General features: G+C 36.7%; 1 protein-coding gene across 4 annotated transcripts in view; it reads right to left on the minus strand.

Moving 5' to 3' along the window:
- Window positions 1-25,100, minus strand: part of Fam172a (family with sequence similarity 172 member A) — a 381,713-nt gene that overhangs the window by 287,955 nt on the left and 68,658 nt on the right. For all 4 annotated transcript variants that reach the window (XM_051172349.1, XM_051172350.1, XM_051172351.1 and 1 more), the window contains one exon: window positions 993-1,058. In XM_051172349.1, the coding sequence (XP_051028306.1) occupies window positions 993-1,058 (66 nt within the window). The remainder of the gene's footprint in view (window positions 1-992; window positions 1,059-25,100) is intronic.

Below are 25,100 nucleotides of genomic sequence, written 5' to 3' on the forward strand. Positions count from 1 at the left end.
CAATTAGAAAAAAAAGGCCATAAATCTAAAAGACAGAAGGGGTTGTGGATATGGGAATATTTGGAGGAAGAAAAGGGAAAGGAACAATGTTGTAATTAGATTATAAACTCAAAAAAAAAAAAAAAAAAAAAAAAAGACAGACAGACATTTTTCTTAGAATTCGAGTCTAAGAATAAACCCTAAACTTTTTAATTCCAAAATTCCAAAAGTATACAAAATTTCCAAGCAGTCTTCTGATTAAAAAAAAAAAGCAATATTAAAAAGAACAGAAATGACTTTGGTAATGTGTAGAGGAAAAAATATTTTGTGTAGAAATAAAGAACTACAGAGACAGCTCAGTGGTAAGAGCAGCACTGGCTCATGTTACAGACAACTAAGTTCAATCGCCAGCACCTACGCATGGTCACTTACACCTGTCTGTGACTCTGGTTCCAAGGCTCTGATGCCCTATTCTGGCCTGTGTGGGCTCCAGGAATGCACATGGTGCATGAATACATGTAGCCAATACACTCATTCAAATAAACATTAAATAACAATTTTTAGAAAGAAAACCTGTTTCAAAGAATCAAACAATACTTAAAGAGTTAGTGAATGGCTATTACTTGTAGGTTTCTAGGACCTTCTGGATCCTTCTATTTCCCCATTCTCCCTTGCTTCTCACATCTAGAGTCCCAATAGGAAGTCTTCCCCTGGTTTATATGAAACAAAAAACTAGGTGAGGTAAGAGAAAAGACACACCTTTCTCTCATCACCTTAACATGCCGGCCATCAGCACTGTTCATCTTTTACACGGAGAGTCTTACTTTGGAATAATTATTACAGAAGACTTAGGATATGTACATGTATTGGATTATTAGTATCAACACAGTAGCACCGTTATTTTTTAATTTAGTATAGCTAACTCACAATAAATTTTTCTCCTGAATTGAAAACCACTTTATATTAAATAAAATACTTTATTTAGAATAAATGATTTTAAAAATTGGACTTACTGGAATAGTGATTTTTTTCAAATTACAGTCCTTTTCCAGGAGCTCATAAACATATTTTGTGATGATCTAAGGAGAAAAGAAATAAAATATTAAGATCTAATATAATCCACTATCAAAATAGACTTCTTTTGATAAATTATTGAAAGTTATTATTATGTCTTCTCCTTCAAACATTCTGGTATCATTCAGAGATTCTCATTACATAGTGCAATGCTTTATCTTCTGCGCTACTTATATCTGACAGAAGTCTAATATCCAAAATATATAAAGAACTCAAGAAATTAAATACCACCAAACCAAATAACCTAATTGAGAAATGGGGCTCAGAACTAAACAGAGAATTCTCAACAGAGGAACATGGAATGGCTGAGAAACACTTAAAGAAATGCTCAACCTCCTTAGTCATCAGGGAAATGCAAATCAAAACAACTCTGAGATTCCATTTTACACCCATCAGAATGGCTAAGATCAAAATTCAAGCAACACCACATGCTGACGAGGATGTGGGGAGAGAGGAACACTCCTTCATTGCTGGTGGGAATGCAAACTAGTACAGCCACTTTGGAAATCTATCTGGTGCTATCTCAGAAAACTGGGAATAGGGCTTCCTCAAGACCCAGCTATTCTACTCCTTGGAATATACCCAGAAGATGCTCCAGCACACAACAAGAAAATTTGCTCAACCATGTTCATAGCAGCCTTATTCATAATAGCCAGAACATGGAAACAGCCTAAGTGTCCATCAGTGGAAGAATGGATAAAGAAACTGTGGTACATATACACTATGGAATACTACTCAGCTGTTAAAAACAAGGAATTCTCAAAATTTGTGACAAATGGATTGAACTAGAAATTATCATAATGAGTGAGCTAACCCAGAAGCATAAAGACTCAAATGGTATATACTCACTTATATCTGGACACTAACCCCAAGGGGCATGTCCCACGAAAGTCTTCACTTACCAAGAAAGTGGGACGGGGGGGGAGGACATCCTATTAGGACTCTGGGTGAGAGAAGCATGGGAGATGGGGAAATAGAAGAATTCAGAGGGTCCTAGAAACCTACAAGAACATTATGACGGGTAGATCTGGGCCCAGGGATCCTGTTCAAACTATGGCACCAGCCAAGGACAATATGTGCAGTAAACTTCAAACCCCTACCCAGATCTAGCCAACGGACAGGACATTTTCCACAGTTGAGTGGAGAGTGGGGACTGACTTTCACACAAACTCTGGTGCCCCATATTTGACCACGTCCCCTGGATGGGGAGACCTGGTGGCACTCAGAGGAAGGATAGCAGGCTACCAAGAAGAGACTTGATACCCTATGAGCATATACAGGGGGAGTGGGTTCCCCTCTGTCACAGTCATAGGGGAAGGGAGCAGGGGGAAAGAGGGATGGAGGGAGGAATAGGAGGATTCATTGGATGGGCTAACAATTGAGATGTAATATGAATAAATTAATAAAATATTAAAAAAGAATTTAAAATGAAATGTTTTAAAATTCACAGAAAGTACATAAGACTTTCTCTTTTGTAAATGAATAATCTGAAATTTTCCAGTTTTCTAGAAACTGCTTCACTTTTAAATTTTTCCATAACTGTTATATACAATGTAATTTCTTAAAGAAACAGAATCTCAACACCACTTGAAAAATAAAGAAAAGTATGAAAGAAGTATTATTAGCAGTTAAGGAAAATATATCTGGCCAGGGCAAGTACTGTCAATTGTGTGTTTATGAGAGTCAAGAAACATGGATTCCTCAAAGATGTCCACCCCAAGTCCTGAACATCTGTATGTGTAAGGCCATGGGGTTATAGACCTCCACATATGACTGTTGTTAAGGACCGAGAAAAAGATTAGCTAAAACTAAGGAGATGGGGCAATTCAAATTATATGTGTCCTTAGAAGTGGAAGTTAGAGAAGTACGTGTTATGGAGAGGCTAGGAAGAAAGACTCAACTGGCTTTGCTAGGTTTGAAAGTTAAGAAGATTCATTGACAATGAGACAGGTTAACTCCTGTAACACCCTGCCTACCTCAAAAAAAGGATGATAAGCATCAGTGAACCTCCTTATGGAGATGGCTTCATATGTGGCCAACAAGCCACTGGGCAAAATGTCCTTGTTTCTACTACAGGCAGAAGTATACCTAAAAAATGGGCAAGCTTGGATGCAGGCAGAGTTCATGGCCAAACTCTGCCAAGACAGAGTAAGCTAGTCCTAAAAAGTTGTACCTCACAAATATGTCTGCCAGATATATTGGGCCAAAAGGCTGAAGATGATGTTCCAATGCTATAGAGAGTTTTAGGTGACTATTGAGGCAGCAAACTGTCTCTGTCATCTTCTCATTTGGGAAGCTGCTAACCTGCACTTCCTGTCCACTCAAGATATTTAATTTTATTCCTTCTCAAGTCTCCGATGGGGTTGAAGACCAGATAGTTTAGTTTTACAATTAATCTTCGTTATTTAGGGGTTAAAATGTTTTTAGGCCTAGATAGATGTTTTAAGTTGATATAGATGAGATATATTAGATATTGATTTACATTCAGAATTAAATGCACCAAGATAGGAAAGATGTTTTCTTCAAGGTGGCCAAATACAAATAGCCAAAACACTATGAATGTAACATTTATGTAATTCCTGATTGTTTCATGGTTCTTCTTGCTGTAGGTTTATTGTATATGTGTGTAATAATATAAATGTATATGTAAAAAAGAAAAAATAATACTAAAACATTAAAAAAAATTTTAAATTTCAAGGAAAAAGTAGAAAACGGGGGGGGGGGGAAGAAGAGGAAGAAAAAGGACAGGCCAAGAGCTCTGTCCTCTGGGGACCTGTAGTTTGCAGCAAATACAAACATGAGAGGTCAATGTTATGCATACAAGGAACTGAATTCTTCCAACACCACAAAATCCAGGGCTTTGAGTCCCTCTTCTAGGCAGAAACTGCTTATCTATCCATCCCTTCCTTTTACTCTGGTAAGTCTCGAACTATTCCATAGAATTACAAGATAATCAACTGTATTGCTTTGAGCCAGAAAACTAACACTAATTTTTTACAGTAGCAATATGAAACATGATTTCTTTGGTAGGCAATAAGCAAAGACAGCACGGCCTAGAACAGGAGCAAATGTTTACCAGGCAGTTTGAATGGTCATTCTAAAAATATTTCTCCTCCCAAAGACATCTTAAGTTACCATTACAAAAAATATCCAGTTATTAGCCTAATAATATCTCTATAATTTAATATAGTAGCTAATACTATGCTCCTTATAATTTCACTAGATGACAGTGACAATATATACTCTAAATAACACTAAAAACATGTAAATCAGACACAAACCGTCTATTTTATGTGCATTGGTGTGAAGGTGTTAGATGCCTTGAAACTGGAGTTACAGACAGTTGTGAGCTGTCTTGTGGGTGCTGGGAATTGAACCTGGGTCCTTTGGAAGAGCAGTGTTGTAAACCACTGAACCAGCCCCACTCTAGCAATCTTTAACATATCATTATAGATAAAAGAACAACAAAATCAATTAAACCCACATAAATTCATGACTATGCAAAATAAATAAAACATAATTTGAGAAAAATCAATATTTTTGGAAATTTAGATGTTCTTATCAATATAGACTATAAAATTAGAGACAATTCTTTATTTTCATGTTATAACTCAAAATTCTAAATTTCCATATTTTTGGCCTATTGGACAAGTGTCTGCTCTGGACTGTATACATTATCAAACTACATAATAAAACCAGTTATCCACTAAGAATTAAAGAAATACTACCCAGTGATTGCTAATCTTGGTTGTCAACCTGACTCCATGTGGAAGCAACTAAAACCCAAGCTGCTGGAAAGCCCTGTGAGGGATTTATTCATCAGATGAAACAGGAAGACCCATCTTAAACCTGGTCCATACTCTCTGGAAGCCCACATCAAGGGATGTGGAAGAGGGAAATGTCTTCATGCCTGCTCCCTCTCATTTTTGCTAGTGAGTTTGTGTATCCTGTTGCTGTGGTCAATATTAAATACACCTTATTCAAGATTATGACCTAGACTGACCACCAGCTCTCCAGGAATCCTCTATGACTTCAAACCTGATGGAGACTGCAGAGACCCAGCATTGTGAACTGAACACCTGATAGAGTCTCTGCTATTTCACTGTTGTGAGCTGGGCATTGTTGAACTACCTAGACCATATCCTACAAGGCAGTCTGATAAACCTTCCTTAAACATACTCGTTCATTCTATCAGTTCTAGAAAACACCAACACACTACCTAACTTGCCCAGTTTCCTTTGCTCACCACTTTCTGTCTAGTGAAGAAAAGAACTACAGACTGAAACATCTAGGCCTAAGACAGTTTTATGCTGAGAATACTGTCCTCTACACTAGCTGCCCTCACAGAGAGAGATAGACACATGGCGACTGTTGAAAGAAGGACAGCCTCCTAGCACTATTCCCCCGGGGCATGGCTGAGAATCACTGTTTAACATATTAGTCTCATATCACTCCCATCTGTTACATTAATCAGTTCCAGAACTCTGAGATTTTGGGAGGCCTTTAACCCCCATGGTATGTTAAGGCCATCTTAAGATGGGAAAGGAGTTTTTCTTCATGCCCATTTTCTCTACATCTTTGTGCAGAGAGCAACACCTCCCATTTGAAAACATCTATCCTCGTTCCTGGATCGAGGATTTTGAAGGAGATATTAAGGATGCACACACTGCCTTCCAGCTGACATAGAACTGTAGTCCATGCTTGTTTACAAGTTAAGAAGATTCCTTTGTAAAACGATGAAGGAGGTACTGTGAGAATGACATCAATGTTCGAATATTACCTAGACATTGTTTAAAGGTGAAAAAAATAAAGAATGAAGAGACTACACATATTCTAAAGTATATCTTCTCTCTAATAAGAAGTGGAGTAATCCGCTTTCCATCTAGTACGTGAAGAGCGGATGTAGTGTCTGAGACCTCAGCAGAAAACGAACAGAACAAACTGAAAGCCATGAACTTCCTTTGCTCCAACAGAGCCTGAGGACATAGGACAAACAGCTTCCCTAAGAAGTGGAGATAAAGGTAGGCAGCTGATGAGAATCAACTTACTGAAGGCAAAGGCCAACAGAAGCCTTCTCTTCTGCTGAGGCAAGACCAGGGCAGAAGCACCTCTGAAAGTCTAAGAGCTCAACTATAGAGCCTCTGCAGTTTAAAACGAAGGATGGACTCACACATGAGGATAGCCACGTGAGGATAGCAGACTTGGGTTATGTCCAGAAACGCCATAGGTCCATACTGTGTTCTAGAAGAAGGCCTCTCTCAAGGCGAGGGAGTAATGGACTTTACATAGTCTCCAACACAAAGGAGATTTATTTGTCCCAGAGGGACAGAGGGCAGGGATAAGGGACAAGCAGGAGACAGAGGATGAGGAAGAGGGAGGGAGGAAGGGTATCTGTCCTCTTGGTAGAAAGGAGACAGACATGGAAGATAGGAAAAGGGCAGTTTATAAAGGTAAAGGGTGAGCCCCAAATTAATTTTGATTTTAATTAAGCGTGTTAATTAGGTGATCCAAAGGGGCTTTTGATTACTGGACTTCAATACTTAGGTAGCTGGACCTTGGTAGTCAGCCTCATGAGAAAAAAGTGACCATATAGAGAAAGAGACCTTGAGGGCTAACTTTAGAAATGGAAGCTAATGTGTTTTAGCTGCCAGAGCCACATGCTGAAGTGGGCTGGTGTCCCTTCAGATAGACTTGATCTCATTGTCAGCCTACAGCTGCTCTGATGAGGTGTACTGTACTTTCAAACTGTGAACCAGCTTTCTTAAATTTCTGTTTTAAAGTTTTCATCATAGCACTGAAAAATAAATAATACAACTGACTATCTCCTAGCTAGATAAATACAAAACTTCACCATGAACCTCCCTATCTCAGTACATCATATTGAACTTTAACACCAAAATTGTCAGGCATACAAAAAGCCAATAACCAACACAAACAAGCACAAGCCCCCGGCCAGAAGATACAACAACGGTGAGAACGGGCTCAGTCCTGACCCCAGTGCTGCAGTTATCACACTGAGAATTAGAAACAACAATAAGCCGTATGCTAATAGGCTTGCTGGAAAAGTGAACACCATACAGGAAGGGGTCTACACAAACAAAAGAAAATGCAGAACAGCAGCTATAAATGAAATGAGTTCCTTTGCACGGCCCTAGAAAGCTGACTTCAATCAAACAGTTGAACTTGAAGAAATGTCAATAGAAACTTCTTAATTTCACATGGGGGGGGGGGTTGTTGACAACAAAATATCAAGCAATTGTGGACCAAAAGCGAAAGGTGAAGCTTTTTCAAAATGATAATATGAGAAGTATCAAAGAAACCATTTGAAGAAATAATGAGTTGTTACACAGAAATTCACAACGGACAATAGAGCCAGAGAGTACTGAGAAATAAGTTGGACAAATACCAAAAAAGCTGTACCTAGTCTGCTTATAGTGCACCAAACCAAAAGCAAAACTTTGAAAGAAGCCCGAGATGGGTGTGCGGCCATTTTAACTACAAATGCCGAGCAAGAGATAGGAACAAGGTGAATCACATAGTACTTAAAAAGAGAAATTACCCAGGAAGAATCCGGAAACCTGAAAAAGTGAAAGAAAAAGACGTTTTAAGACAATAATTCATAGAGAAAAAATCTTAACGTCAGAAATTTGGATCTACATAAACTGTATTTTGAGAAGTAAGATATGAATGTAAAATATTTATTTTTCTTATTCCTATTATGTAAAACAGGGAAGTGTTTGTTAAGATAATAACAATAATGCTGGGGAGGTGACTAAGCAGGTCACAGCACTTCTCTCCCAGGGGACACCAGCTTGGTTTCCAGCACTTATGTCTACAGAAATTCCAGCTCTACTGGCACGCGTGTACATGACATGCATATGCGCTCTCTCTCTCTCTCTCTCTCTCTCTCTCTCTCTCTCTCTCTCTCTCTCTCTCTCTCTCTCTCTCCTCTCACCCCCCCTTAGAAAACAGCAACAATATACCTGCTTAAAGTTTAGTCTAATGAAAGATAGCAATGTTCTGAGAGACAAGAGAAACATTACTATCTCCTCAGGTAGTGACACAGGTCATGAAAAGATATTTGTGAAAAAAAATAACAACAACACTGGATACTAAAACTCCATTTTGTAATTTCTTTTTCAGTTTATTTTGCTTCCTATAAAATATCCACATAGATATAATAAAATGAATCCACATATAGACGAATTATTTTGAGACTGTATCTTCCTGAAATAAGTGGTTTGGCTATTGTGGTGGTTTGAATGAGACGACCCCCATACTCTCAGGCATTGGAACATTTGGCCCAGTTGGTAGGCTGTTTGGGAGGTGTGGTGTTGTTGAAGAAGTGTCTCCAGGGAGACTCAATTTGAGAGTTTTTCCTCTTCTTCATGCTTACAGTTTGCATTCAGCATCCTGCCCAGCTGCCCTGGCTGCTGTTTGCTGACACACTCACCCACCATGAGCAACTCTTGTCCCTTGGTAACCATAAGCCCAAATAGACCCTTTCTTCTGTGAGTTTTTATCACACCAACAGGAAAGTAACTAATGCAGCTACCAACACAGTAATGTTCTCTATAGATTCTAATTAGAAATTCCTACTTTTTCAGCGTTTTTCCAACTACAAAGTAAAAGTGATTTTTAAATAGAGAGCTGGGTGATCAAAGAACTATACCACAGAGATAAGGAAAACGAGATCTGATAAAAACTATTTCTATGTGGAGTGCTTCTAACAGAACCTGCATGCCTTGTTGTGAATGCACTCGTGTCTGCTAAGCTCTAGCTGTGTGTTCATCTGTTCAGTTTGCCATCACTTCTAGTCCTTAAAACAGTGGTTCTCAACCTGTGGGTCAAAAAAAAAAAAAAAAAAAAAAAAACTACCTCTCCAAAATATTTATATTACAATTCATAACAGTAACAATGTTAGTTATGAACAGCAACAATAATGACTCTATGGTTGCAGGTTACCATAACCTGTATTAAAGGGTCATGGCACTAGGAAAGCTGAAACCACTGCTTTAGAGGATTTAGATACCAACACTGATACCCTTTACTGCAGTAGCAACAATGAAATCACTTAGCCAATTATAATTCAGAGAGACAACAGTAAAGACTCTAAGAAGGTATCTCACAGTGTTTTGACTGGGTTTGAAGCATAAAATAGGATGTATGACCAGAAATATAAACAGACAGATAAGATGAGAATATAAATATTTGACTTAAATAAATATTTAAAGCTTATTACTTCCTTTTCTTACTTTCAAGAAAATTTTTCAACTAACAAAATTGGCCATTATTGGCTCATAGCAATACCAATTGCTATTTCATAATTTTATTAGCTATGAAAAATAAAAATTATATTGAACTCATTAGGGAAGTAAGAACTATAGTGCAAATGATAAAAGACCAATATCACTACTTCAACCAACATATTATCTACAGAAGATTCTTAAATGCTAAAAGAATCTTGACCTTTGGTATAAAAGTAAATGAACTAAACCAAAGGGAAAATTCTAAAAGATATAAATGTTTTCATGAAAAGCATTGTTTTCTTGCAATCAAAGAAAATCACATTACTCATCCTGTAATACTCAAACACTCATACTCAGTTAAGTACTTATAAAAGATGGTTTTATATAAAATACTGATTGCTGATAAAAGTAACATTTTAAAGCTTTATAGCATTACAAAATGTATGCATTTTGCTCATAACAGACAATACACAATTGTAGGATATTGAGCTGTGAGTAATGAGTGGATGTGTAACATGTTTATCTCCAAAGGTAGAGAATAGAAATAGTCACAAAGTGTAATTTTTGTCTTCAGGGCCAAGCAATTTATGGTTGAATCAAAGCAGTTTTAGTATTACAGCAGGATAATACAGTATTTTAATAGGTACTGAAAGTTAAACACATGAAATTCTCCACAGTGAACTTTGAATGAATAGGTTATATTTTGGAAAAAATGGAAACTATAATAATTGAAGTAGCATAACAGAACTAGTGAATATTAAATAACTACTCTTGGAAGAGAAACACACACACACACACACACACACACACACAGAGAGAGAGAGAGAGAGAGAGAGAGAGAGAGAGAGAGAGAGACAGAGAGAGAGAGAGAGACAGAGACAGAGACAGAGACAGAGAGACAGACAGAGAGAGAGACAGAGAGAGTCTAATTAGTTTTTTTACCTTCCCCTAGTTTCATGTTTTAGATAAATCCTTCTTAAGCCACACATATAAATTTCGGTTTTTTGGTTTTTTTTCTTTTTCTTTTTAAAAAAATTTTTTTATTAATTTATTCTTGTTACATCTCAATGGTTATCCCATCTGTTGTATCCTCCCATTCTTCCCTCCCTCCCATTTTTCCCTTATTCCCCTCCCCTATGACTGTTCCTGAGGGAGACTTCCTCCTCCTGTATATGTTCATAGGGTATCAAGTCTCTTCCTGGCAACCTGCTGTCCTCCCTCTGAGTGCCACCAGGTCTCCCCATCCAGGGGACATGGACAAATGTGAGGCACCAGAGTACGTGAGAAAGTCATATCCCACTCTCCACTCAACTGTGGAGAATGTTCTGACCATTGGCTAGATCTGGGTAGGGGTTTAAAGTTTACCGCCTGTATTGTCCTTGGCTGGTGCCTTAGTTTGAGCGGGATCCCTGGGCCCAAATCTGCCTATCATAATGTTCTACTTGTAGGTTTCTAGGACCCTCTGGATCCTTCTACTTTGCTATTCTCCCATGCTTCTCTCATTTAGAGTCCCAATAGGATGTCCTCCCCTCTGTCCCAGTTTCCTGGTAAGTGAAGGCTTTCGTGGGACATGCCCCTTGGGCTAGTATGCAGATATAAGTGAGTATATACCATTTGAGTCTTTCTGCTTCTGTGTTAACTCACTCATTATGACCATTTCTAGCTCAATCCATTTATCTACAAATTTCGGGAATTCCTTGTCTTTAATAGCTGAGTAGTATTCCATAGTGTATATGTACCACAGTTTCTTTATCCATTCTTCTACTGATGGACACTTAGGCTATTTCCATCTTCTGGCTATATGAATAAGGCTGCTATGAACATGGTTGAGCAAATTTTCTTATTGTGTGCTGGAGCATCTTCTGGGTATATTCCAAGGAGTGGAATAGCTGGGTCTTGAGGAAGCCCTATTCCCAGTTTTCTGAGATAGCACCAGATAGATTTCCAAAGTGGCTGTACTAGTTTGCATTCCCACCAGCAATGAAGGAGTGTTCCCCTCTCCCCACATCCTAGTCAGCATGTGGTATCACTTGAGTTTTTGATCTTAGCCATTCTGATGGGTGTAAGATGGAATCTCACAGTTGTTTTGATTTGCATTTCCCTGATGACTAAGGAGGTTGAGTATTTCTTTAAGTGTTTCTCAGCCATTTGATATTCCTCTGTTGAGAATTCTCTGTTTAGTTCCAAGCCCCATTTCTCAATTGGGTTATTTGGTTTGGTGGTGTTTAATTTCTTGAGTTCTTTATATATTTTGGATATTAGACCTTTGTCAGATGTAGGGTTGGTGAAGATCTTTTCCCAGTCTGTAGGCTGTCGCTTTGTTCTCTTGACAGTGTCTCCTGCCTTACAGAAGCCTCTCAGCCTCATGAGGTCCTATTTATTAATGGTTGACATTAAGGCCTGGATTGTTGGTGTTCTGTTCATGAAGTTGTCTCCTGTGCCAATATGTTCCAGGCTTTTCCCTACTTTTTCTTCTAAGTGACTTAGTGTCTCTGGTTTTATGTTGAGGTCTTTAATCCACTTGGATTTGAGTTTTGTGCAAGGTGACAAATATGGGTCCAGTTGCATTTTTTGACACATAGACCTCCAGTTAGACCAGCACCATTTGTTGAAGATGCTATCATTTTTCCATTGAATGGATTTGGCTTCTTTGTCAAAAATCAAGTGACCAATATTTCAAACTGCAATAGATAGTCTCAACATAGCAACGATAAACAAAAGGAAATAGCATTAATGTGTAAAAACCAGAATAGAAATGAATCAAAGCATAAAAAGTTAATAAAATGTAAAATTACCTTATAGAGTTCATTTAAATCAGTTAGAGATTAAGAATAATGACAATATCATTTCCATTGAAGACTGTATAAAAAACTGACCAAGATAACTCTGTGTTATCTTAATAAAATTATCAAGTTTAACAACAGATATCATGTTTTCGTAACTCTAGACAAATGTTCAAAACTACTTATAAGGGTAAAATAAATAGGCATGATCCTAAAAAAAAAAAAAAAAAAAATCAAGTGACCATATGTGTGTGGATTCATATCTGGGTCTTCGGTTCGATTACTGCAAAGTTTACTATAATGTTTTATAATTATTTAATTGGGTTTTCATATTCATTTTATTTTGTACTTTTTTTTTTTTTTTTTTTTTTTTTTTTTTTTTTTTTTTTGACATTCCATTTGTGATGCTGTTTTGTTTGGTCTTTTTAAAAAAAGATCTCACAATGTTTATTCAGCTCTGCCCAAACTGGCCTCGGATTATCCTTAGTCTGTATGTAGAGTAACCTGCAGCAACAGACGTAATCAACTGTATCTGGGTTTCTCTATTTTTTACACTTAATTTCTTTTTATTTCTGCCTTTCTGGGTCAAACAAATATTTTCAAACTGTTCTCTAGTGGAAATCTTAGTGTCAGAATGGCTATTTAGCACGTAACTTCTAACGTCTATGGCTTTGTTATCATTTTAAAACTTTGACAAAATTGTAAACTATGTTTTATTTGAGTGTGTGTGTGTGTGTGTGTGTGTGTGTGTGTGTGTGTGTGCATATGTGTTTGTGAATAGATGCACCCTTGCTAGGGTGCATGTATGGAAGTCAGAGGACAATATATAAAAGTCAGTTCTCTCCTTTCCCTGTGAGTTCTAGAGTTAAACTCAGGTCATTACTCTTGGTAGCAAGTGCCTATATTCACTGAGACATCCTGTTGACCCAGGGTTCACATTTTATAAACAGATATGGAGTGAGGGGGAACACTCATATATTGCTGGTGGGAATGTCACCTTTTACAGCCACTATGAAAATCAATGTGATGGCTCCTCAGAAAGATGGGAATCCATCTACTTTAAGACCCAGCTATATGACTTGGGTATATACCCAAAGGACATTTCACCCCATCAGAAAGATACTTACTCAACCATGTTTATTGCTGATTTGTTGACAACAGCAAGAATTAGAAAGAACCACCATGTTCCTCAATGTATTAATGAATAAAAGAAATTGGATTTTTAAAAAACGAAACCATGAAATTTGCACATGAATGGATATAACTAGAAATACTCATCTTGAGTAAGGTATCCCAGACCCAGAATGGAAGGTATGGTACATATTCACTTATATGTGGATGTTAGCTGTTTCAAGGGGATAGGCTTTAAGGTTTCAAAAGTCCACGCCCAGCCCAAGTAGTTCTTTCTCTGCCTCTTGCCTATTATTAGGATATATGCTCTCAGCTACTTCTTCACCATCGTGTCAGCCTGCTGCCATACTCCTTGCCATGATGGTCCTGGACTCACCCTCTAAACTGTAAACAGACCTCCAATTAAATGCTCTCTTTTTACGTGCTGCCTTGTCTCTTCACAGCATTAGAAACATGACTAAGGTACAGACTGATATGGGTGCTGAGAAACAAATCGAAGTCCTCTACAAGATCAAGTGTGGACTCTTAACCACCGAACATCTTATCAGGCCCTTGATAAAAGTGTTCAAACTGTAACAGATGGAAGTAACTATCTTAACTTAATATTGGAGATGGTCTTCCTACATCAACTATTATATTCCAAAAATCTAGAGGAGTAAGATAAGTAAGAATTGCTGGGGAGATGGCTCAGTGGTTAGGAGCTCATACTGCTCCAGCAAGAGACCTGAGTTCTATCTGGGTTTGAGTCCAAGCACGCACACTGGATGACAAAGACCTTCAACTGCAGCTCCAGGAACATGTGACTCCTTTGGCTTCTGCAGGATCCTGCACTCACATGTACTCACTCTCACACAGAACACATATATACAATTAAGAGTGAAATATTTTAAAAGTATTTACTAATGAAAAAAAAAATCTAAGAATCCTTGTTCTCCATACCATCCACGGCCCCGGCCTTCAGATCATTTCCATTGCATTCTCTGCTCTAGTACCACCAGGGGGATAATCTATCTGATAACAGATTTTTTCCTGTGCTGGAACACTCTAAGATAGACTCCTCTGTATTCACTTCCTTGCTGCATAGACTTATATGGCCTCAGTGCTGGGTTTATTAAAACAATTTGACATGAAACACCAAAGCCCAGGGTTTTGTCTGTTTGTTTTGTTTTGTTCTGCTTTTCAGTTTCTTTTGTTACTTTCAAGCTCCAGAGAAGGAAGTCCCTGTGAGTGCAGAGCTCTAACAGCTGGTGTAGCACTATCATCAGGTCATGCTCCCTAGTAACGATTTCCAGTCATTTTCCCCACAATCTTTTCATCTTTCCTTCCCACGCTACTAAAATAAACATTTACAAAGTTTTATCAAATGCATGGATTTGAGGACTTTTGCTCACTTGATTAGCATATTCAAGGAAACATATTATAGTTCATAGTTATGTAGGGCATACCAACTGTTAAAAGCTTAGTAATATACAGAGAAAGGTATATAAAGACCGTTCAGGAGAATAACAAATTTCCCCCAGAATTTTATCTTTCATAATGAAAGCATTTGTATAGAGAACAGACCATCCATGACTTCGGAAGGAAGGTCAGGAACACAGATCATTTTTAGGAGCTGACTGGCAAACTCTTTCCTGTGCTATCTAAAAGTCTTAGGTAACTGGTCACAGAAAGGCAGCGTCAGCAGCTGCATTACAGAGTAACAATAAGCTTCTTTATTTTTTTTCTGTTGTTGTCAAAAAAGATTATTCCTATAGGAGTGCTGGAAATAAAACAATGCTATTTTAACCGTTCATCATTTATGTTTGTAGATCAAGAGTTTAAACAACTTTAGAAAACATGATAGTTCCATCAAGCCTAGACCTCTCCCTCCTCTCCTCCTGGCCCCACCCTCTGTCCCCCTCTTCCACCCCTCCCCACTCCTCCCTCCCTTATTCCTCAGAAAAGGGGAGGCCCCACCCGCCAACCCACTCCAGCTTCTCAAGTTGCATCAGGACTGAGCACCTCCTCTTCCGGACCTCGAATGGCCAAGAAACACTTAAAGAAATGCTCAACATCCTTAGTCATCAGGGAAACGCAAAATTCTCAGTATCCTCTTTTTGAAAAAAAGAAAATTTCCACAACTAACATCACTAAATACAAGTTATCTGAGAAGTGTGAGAGGCTACAGAAGATGTGAACCTCCATTGAATTCAATTGTGGCTCAGTTAACTGTAACAGGAACAGAGCAGCAAGCCAAATACTCCAGTAACTGGAAGGTAAGCATATGGTGAATACTGAATGCCTTTCCCAACAATCCAACAATCAGCTGAGGGTCCAATTAACTATTCTGTATTCAATAAAATGTTTCAGAAACTTCTGCAATACTACAATATAAGTGCAGTATTTTCACAAAATAGACTCCTTACACTTCCTAGACCAAAATTTCTTTTAAGCTTAGGTTTGGGTATCTAATATTTGTAAACATGTTCAGAACCTAGTTTTCCATCCTTCAAGATACATCAGCTATAATGTCTGGAAATGTTATTCCTATCTATAAAAAGGAATTCAATGTCCTTAAAATACATGAATTCTTAATTCAGGATTTAATAATCTCAATATTCAATTACCCTCTACCTCGGATAACTCCATCTGCAGAAGTAAGCGAAATAAAATGTTTTACACTATAAAACATTTTAAATAAATTTATAGTTAGTGACTTAGAGTACTTTTATTAATGTGTTAATGTAACTTTAAATATTTGCATGCTCATTTCAAATAAATTAACCTCCAGAATTCTATGTAAACTCAACTTCACAATGCATAGTATCAAAATACTACAAATTTGATCAAAGAATTCACAAATGTCCACAGACAAATTTCAAATATATTGCTGCAGGAAGAAAGAGGATGCACCCAGATAGCCTCAAATCAAAACGAGGCTCACGGACAACTTGTACATGATTCTGTAAGCCTCAGAAAGACAACTGACGGACTCACGAGGAAGAATGGAACAGTGTAATGAGAAAGCCTTCTGCCTGTGAAATAACAGCCAAATACGGTGTTTTCACATTATCTTTAAAATCTTTTTTCCTTTAACTTAACAAAATGCTCTTAAAACCTAGAGTATTGAAATAGTGATATATGGAAGGATCGGTACAGACCAATTGGCAGATACGTCAAAATGAACTATTATTCATCTCTTTCGGCAATAACTGAATTTAACATCAATTTTAAGTTCTCTGTATATAAATTCTTTTATATTTTTAAGATTTATTTATGTACACACACACAAGCATATATGTGGGGAAGATATTTTTCTGCATGTACATCTGCATACCAGAAGATAGCAACAGACAGTCATGAGATGACAGTAGGTGCTGAAGTTGAACTCAGAACCTCTGAAAAGCTGTGAGTGTGCTTAACCACTGAGCCATCATTCCAGCACCCCATAGATAAAGTCTTAATCAACTGTAAAGAGTGAAAGAAGACAGCTAAGATGTACAAACATAGTATAGCAGTCTTTGTTCTGGCTCATATAAAATATATTTGTAAAATATTTGTATGTAAAAACAAACTACATATACTGAAAATGACATCTTATGCAAAATATATTTTGCATTAAATATCTACCTGAATAAAATATTTTTTCAGAGCACGAAAAAACTCAGTGCAAAAGGACATTGGCTGTGAAACACATACCAGATGAACATAAGAGGTTAATTTTAATAATCAAATTCATAATTCATCTAACCTAGGAAATGCCAAGAATAGTTTAAAGAGATATTCCACTGAACATGAACTAATGCACCAGCTGTCATGAGCGTCAGGATGACTACACGGTTCTGGAGTGCAATATGCTTATGTTTAATCACATCAATGGACATGTAGGAACCTCACAGCAGACTAACTGCCCAATAACTGGGATACTTTTAAAACTATTACTTGGCTACAGTTTCATTCTACTTTTGGAACTGACCCTGAGCCAAGAAAAACAAACAGCATAAAACATATTATTATTTTCTTAGGCAGGTACATTTCTGTGCAAAGACAATTTTAAAATATTATGCTTTTGTTTTTGGCACAGAAAAACATCTCAAAGCATTATTCATACTATTCCTCTCCCCTAAAGTTAACATACTTTAATGCCATATGGGTACAAATTTACTTCTGTTCATTTAAACTTGTAATTAAACTTTGTAACATAGAAAACTGCTAAAGTAAAATAATCTCATTCCCCTGAAAGGCATTTTTTTCTAAAATAACATGGGTGATGTGCCAAATGGCTGGGGTGGTAGCTCATTATACCCTCAGAAAAGAGTCCAAGTTTGAGACTTACCCTGAGCTCCTGAATACCACAGTAAAACCTCAAAGTGAAATCAAGGGTTAGAAAAGGCTGGTGAAACACACTTGAGTGAACCTGGTGTGCAGACACGAGTTGTTTGGCCACTTGAGAAGCAGTACACTGCTAATGCGTTGTATTGTAGCTACATCAGAATACCCACACCACTTAAAGAAAGAAATCTTAAGCTTCCTAGAAAATACCCAGCACCTCTTTGTTCCCTTCAGTTCACAGCAAATTTTGGAAGACTGTACAGAGATCTCTCAGATACCCATTGCCCCAAATGCTGGGGCACAGCCTACATACTATGACAAGGATTGCAAACCTATCCACTAAAATGACCTACCTCCAATTCAATTATCTTTTATTTCAGCAGGGTTTTATAATTTTTCTCATAGTTGTTCCTATTTTATTAAACTTACATTGTAGTACTTTATTTTGAAGGTTGTTATAATGGCATTGTGTTTTCAAAACCTATCTGTTAAGTTCTGGGTTATGAAGAGTTACTGATTAAAAAATACTAATCTTGTTTTCTGTAAAACTTCTATAATTGTTATCAATTCCAAGAGAGGTGCATGTAGTAAGCCTATTTTCCTCACAGAAGGCCATAAAGTTTCAGTTTTACTTCTTCTTTCATGTCCTGCACTGCTATTTGCCTTTCTTCTCTTACTGCATTGACTACAACTTCTAACACTACGGTGAAAGAAATGGTGATTAAAAAAAAAAAAAAAGCACCTTCCTTTGCTTCTGAGCTTGGGTGAAAACACATTTTCTCACCTGTGTGATGTCAGCTGTATATTTTTGGGAGATATTCTTTATTAAACTGAGGACATTCCACTCTATCCCCAAATTATCAAGAGGATCTTATCATGAATGTGCTTTAGATTATTTTAGATAATATATTTAATTATTCACACACACACATATACACAGAAGAGAGAGAGAGACAGACAGACAGACAGACAGACAGTCAGACGGAGTAAGCTTCAAAAATGGATCTACATGGAAGATTGGAATCATTAGGCTGAGAAATTAAAGCAACTATATGAATTATTATATATATTATATATAATCACATATAAAATATATACTCAGATATATAACCACACACATATAGTCATATTGAGATATTCCACTTAACATGAACCAATGCACTACTCTATATAATCATATTGATTATATTTAATACATGTAAATGATTATATATTAAATCATGTTCAGTGGAATATCTCAATATGACTATATGTGTGTGGTTATATATATGAGTATATATTTTATATGTGATTATATATTATATATATGATTATTCATATAGTTGCTTTAAATTCTCACCATAATGCTTCCAGCTCCCCCCGTGGAGCCATTTGTGAAGCTTACTCTTATATAAAGACAGTAGTAGGAACTGAAACTTTTGATAGCTACCCGTGAAAACTACAAGGCATGAGAAGATGCTGTAAAAAGTCCTTTAGAAGACACAGAATGTATCAGATAAGAAACATTCCCTGACAAGAATTCAGCCCTTTAAGCAAGGGCGTACAATGGGCAAGTATAGCTAGCCTTTTTTTTTTTTTTTCTCAACTATGAAAGATAGGACAAACTTATCTAACAAGTATATTTTCTCTGAAAGGCATTTCACAGCCATGTACTCAGGCCCATTAGCTAACACGGAAAAAACTATGTAAGAACTAAACATTTAAACACTTAAAAAAAAAAAAAAGAACAAAATAAGAAAGGCATGTCACAAAATAAATAAATGCAGTTACTATACAACCTGGAAGTTATACGCATGAGAATTTATTCTAGAGAAATATATATTTATCCAGATATAAGCCGCACATAAAGTTTTGTAGCAACTTTAATATAGTAATGTCTAGTTGGAATATTTTCAACTGGCAAATGGTAAAACTATAATGAATCCATACCATGTATTAATGGTCAGTAATAAAAAGAAATAAATATTAATCCATGCGGTCAGCTCAATAAATCTACAAAGAATGGTATTGGGCAACAGCGGTTAATCTAAGAGATTATACATTTTATAACTTTATATAACATACATGAGACAATAACAGCAATGAGCTGGATGGAGGATCAATGACGTGACACCTAAAGGGAACAGGAAATAATGTGCCATGATAAAGGAACAAGGTGAGAGAATCGCAGTAATGGCACCAGTCTCTATCTTAACCATGCACGTTTCAATATCACAAATGGGATACTGTACTATAAATCTGTAAGGTGTAGCTTTAGAGTGAGAAAATGAAGGTCTGTGCTCTACAAAATTCCAACATATTTCATACAACTTTATGAGAATCTACAACTCAAATTACGAAGCTTAATGAAAATAGTAAAATGTAGTCACAAACTGACCTACAAAAAGAAGCTATTACCGTTCTCTTGTGGTAATGGTTTTTATTATGACAATTTCTTGCATTTATGAAATATATTTTGGTCATTTCACTTCTTCCTTGTCCCACTACTGTGGAAGCCCTTCTTCTGCCCAACAAACCTGCTTCTACTATCCTGTCTTTGTGTATCATTAAGCTAACTGAGGCCACATGTGCATGAGCAGGGCACACAGGCCATTTACCAGTGACCATCCCACTGGAGAAAAGACTCTTCCATCCTTGACAACCAATAAAGGCCCCTGGAGAAGTGATGGGGCCTCATGATCCCTCCTTCATCAGTGGTGGCATGTGCTTTTTAGTTTATGAGTATGATAGCCTTGTCATGTTCAGAACACAGTATTGTTTTCCTCAATCTTTGTTGCCCCATTTCTAAGACCCTGGAGTTTTGGGGGTGGTAATACTGATGTCCTGTTTTGTTATGGTAATTTTGAGCTATGAATGTGTATTCTTAATTTTACTTCAAACAAGTATGCATTGAAAGAGAAGTGTACTTTTCAATTTTGTTTGTATGTTTGGTGTTGAAGATTGATTCCAGGGCCTTATAATTCAATAGACCCTTTTGTCACTGTGCTACATACAAGCCCAGCTGGAGGAGCATATATTTTAAAAGATAAAAGAAATAAATTAAAGTGATGAAATAAAATTGAACCTTATTTCTATAAAAGTTATACTTCAAATCAGAGAAACAAGAAAAATACAGTATTTCATTAATATTTCTAACTCAACAGAAAGTAAAAGAGTTATTAATTTTGTTCTCAAGAAATAGGTAGCACAGATCCAATTCAATTACAGAAATTGGATTCTGGTGGCTGTTGAATCTCTATTCAACCATTTGTCAAATGAATGCCTCTAAAGAAAGAAGTTCTTCTGAACTTGTATTTTTCTTGGACAAAGAAACCAAAGAGAAAACCTATAGATTTTATAATGGTATCAATGTCTTTATTTGAAATATCACAAGGAGTAATAACAACTCATGAAAAAATTCATTCCTCTCCTATTTCTCAAAGTTATGGCCACAATATATGCCACTGTTTTTGAGAATGCTATAAGCAGACATAGATGCATAAGTCTGAAACAAAAAGGTATTATTCATACCACAGCAAGCAACACGGGCACCTTTGGGTCACTGTTCACTGACTGTTGTTTCCACAGAGGCAGGAGGGTGTATTCAAAGCATACTACATCATATTGCAAGTCAAAAATGCAAAGAATCCAAAATCACTTTAGGGCTGAAGAGATAGCTCAGTAGTTAAAAGCACGTGCTGCTCTTGCCGAGGACCTGGCGTTTGGTCTCAGCACCCTCATGGCCGCTCACAACTATCTCTAACTCCAGCAGCAGGTGATACAATGTCCCCTTCTGACCTCTGTGAGCACCAGGCATACATGCAGCGTATATACAGACATTTAAATGTAAAACTTACACACATGGAATAAAAGTAATTTTTAAAACTAACTTTAGAAGTCAGAAATGAGTGGGAAAAAGTTAAAATGAAATGATTGAAAATAAAAGAGGACAATACATGCAGTACACTTCAAACCCCTACCCAGATCTAGCCGATGGACAGGACATTCTCCACAGTTGAGTGGAGAGTGGGGTCTGACTTTCATGCGAACACTCGTGCCCCATATTTGACCACGTCCCCTGGATGGGGAGGCCTGGTGGGCACTCAGAGGAAGGATAGCAGGCTACCAAGAAGAGACCTGATACCCTATGAGCATATACAGGGGGAGGTGGTCCCCCTCAGTCACAGTCATAGGGGAGGGGAGTAGGGGGAAAATGGGAGGAAGGGAGGAATGGAAGGATACAAGGGATAGGATAACAATTGAGATGTAATATGAATAAATTTATAAAATATTTTTAATAAAAGAGGACTAATATTTTGTATTGTTTTGTTTTTCAAGACAAGATTTCTCTGTTTAGCCCTGGCTGTCTTAGAACTTGCTTTGTAGACAAGCTGGCCTCAAACTCAGAGATCCTCCTGTCTCTGCCTCCCAAGTGCTAGGATTAAAGACAGCCTGGCCATTAAATTTTCATTAAAATGTTATCAGAAAAAAAGTTCCATACAAGCTCACTATTTGCCCAAAAAAAAAAAAAAAAAAAAAAAAAAAATGCTGTTTGGTGCCTCCCAATTTAGAATCATTCTTTTAGTTAGCTGGGGATAGTATCAAGCCCAGCTTCTGATATGGAGCAAGCCTGGCAGTGTACACAGCTGCTTCTGAATGTCATCTATAGTGTTTTGAGTAGACATGCCTTTAGTATAATAAATGTTGGGAATTTTTCACTCAAAGTTAAATCACTGACTGGCCAAAGTCTATGGTATACTGAACTCTAAAACTATTCCAATATTAAAATTTAAAATTTCTATACAAGAAAAGTCTATTGCATTACTCATATATATTGTCTTCAACTAATGTCCAATAACAATTAAAAATTTTACTTTTATGTTACAATTTGATTATGTTCTACATAATATATCTATGTGCTTTTCCATCACAAAAAAATATCTAGAACATAGTGATTCTCAAGATTATCTTAATTCATTTCTTATTTATCTCCTGGTATATAATCTATGTATAAAGGTAGTACTGGTTCCAACTTCAGTTAACCAATTTAGCTCACAATGTGCTCTTCCTGCTGCTGCTATTAAGAATAAACCTAAATATACTGTCAATTCTTGGCACTTTTTAAAAGGTCTTTTGATAACATTTTAGCAATATGTAGGTTTTTGTTCAAGTTCATAGAATACACTCCTTTGAGAGGATTGTGAAAACTTGTGTTTTGAGAATAAACCATTTGACTTCTGTAAATGTCAGGATTGTGTATTAAGTATTACGTCTCTAAAAATATTTGGATGTATAAAACCTACATCTTAACAAACAGGGCTCTTTCGGAGAACAATGTCGCGTGCACTTGTCCAGACCGGAAGTCTACCTAATCCTCAAACTTACAATCGTGATAAGGACTCGGAGTCAAGCATTTACATGCAAAACTCTCATTTTAGAAAACACAGCTCTTAACTGCCTTCTTTAGAGCAAAGTGAGCCCATGCAGTGATAGCCACCACTGTTGCTGTTACTGCTTTCTAAAAATTTGCTGCTTAAAATTCCTTAGTATAAAACAGAAGTCTACAAAGACGGACATTCAGAACTTACCAAATAAACAGGGAGTGGACACCTTGAGGAAGAGACAAGAGAATTCATATGAAGAGGGAATAAGGGGCGAATGCGATCACCCTTTCATGTATGCACATATGAAAATGTTGTCCATCAACCTATTTATTACATTTAATTTATGCTAAAAAAGTAAATAGCACACCCTGAACATATTTTTTAACTTTTTAAAAATTTTTTGGTTTTTCGGGACAGGATTTATTTGTGTAGCCTTTGCTGCCCTGGACTTAATTTGTAGACAGGCTCATCTTGAATTCAGAGATCTGCCAGCCTCTGCCTCCCTGAGTCTTGGAATTATAGGCGTGAGCCACCACGCCTAACCTCTGAACTTATTATTCAGTACTTTTCTGAATAAAATTATTCAGTAACTTTTAACTGAATTAAATGATTTGTTTATAATTACATTATATATCCAGTAATTATATATTTAACAACTTTGATTAGTAAACATAATTAGAAATTGCTCCATTGATCTATGGATGTCAAATGATGTCAAAACGTCTCCAAAGAATTTCAAACATCCTGTCTTAAAAAGGAAGACTTTCAAGACAAGTAAGACAAATATTTAAGAGCTTATTTTGATTTCTTGCTTATATACAGCTTTTCCAGTACTGATCAAATTCCACAGTAAAATGAATTTTTAAGTAGGGGGATAAGTTTGCAATAACATGACTATAGTTTCTCCCGTGTGACCTTTGCAAATGTGTCATAGAATTCACCATTAAAGCCACCTAGACCTGCTATTTGCCATTAGAAAGAATATGTAAGGACTTTTGACAGACATGGGATTATTTGAGGTTTTATTTCATGTTTATTTGGATTGTATGGCTTGTTTTTTGCCAATAATATCAGCTTATCTAAGTTGTTGAGTTTACTGGCATAAGTTTGTACCTAATACCATTTGCTACTCCCTTAATGCATGCACGATATTCCCTTTCTCTGTATCTTCCCCCAGCCCCAGAAAACTCTGGCTAGTGATTTATTTTGCTGATAACACCAACCATTTTGGCCTAATTATTTTTCTTCATTGATATTAAATTTGCTTCTATTATCATTTTTTGTATGTGTGTGGTCTATGTATATAGTCACATGTGTAAGTACGTGCCTGTGCCTATGAGTGTGTGTGTGTGTGTGTGTGTGTGTGTGTGTGTGTGTGTGTGTGTGTGTTGGTACACATCATGTCTAGCCCAGAGTTCATCATTTTCTGCTTTATATTTTGAGAGAGTCCCTGACTGACCCTGGAGCTTACAGACTCAGCTAGACTGGGGGGTCAGCAAGTCCCCAGAATCCTCCCCTCTCTGCTTCTCACCACTCGGCCCGCAGGCTCACACCATGGGCTCTGGGTTCAGAAACACGTCTTCATGATTATACAGCCAGCACCCAGAGAGCCCCAACAGTGCCTTCTCTATTCATTTTATTATTTCTTTAATCATGTACTTTGAATTTAATTTGTTCTTATTTATTTAGTTTCTTAATAAAAAAGCTTAGGCCATTGGCCTTAAACCTTTCTAATTTTATAATATGAATATTTAATGATATTAATTTTCAATTCCTGATTGAGTCTTCCAGTAGGGGTAGTTTATTGTATATATGTGTAATAATATAAATATATATGTAAAAAATAAAAATAAATAAATAAATAAAATTTTAAAAATTCTGTAAGCACTACTTTAGCTATACCTCAAAATTAGATATACTTTCATTTTCAATTAGATTTAACCGACAGGTAATTTAAATTTTAGTTGCTTGGCTTTAAATTAAAGAATAAATTAGGATATTCCAAGTAGATTTATCTATCAGAAATGCAAGGTTGTATATGGATGGAGAGCACACTTTTTAATAACTTATTTGAGACAAGTTTGATGGCCTGAAATAGAGTATACAACAAGCACAACTGAAAGGATGTATAGCATTCTTTCTTTTTCTCCCTTAATGTGCTGTGTACGTGGCTTGTGCATATGTTTAGGGGATATATGCAAGTGTGCATA

This window comes from Acomys russatus, chromosome 30, assembly GCF_903995435.1.
Source record: "Acomys russatus chromosome 30, mAcoRus1.1, whole genome shotgun sequence".
In the NCBI taxonomy this organism is placed as follows: Eukaryota; Metazoa; Chordata; class Mammalia; order Rodentia; family Muridae; genus Acomys; species Acomys russatus.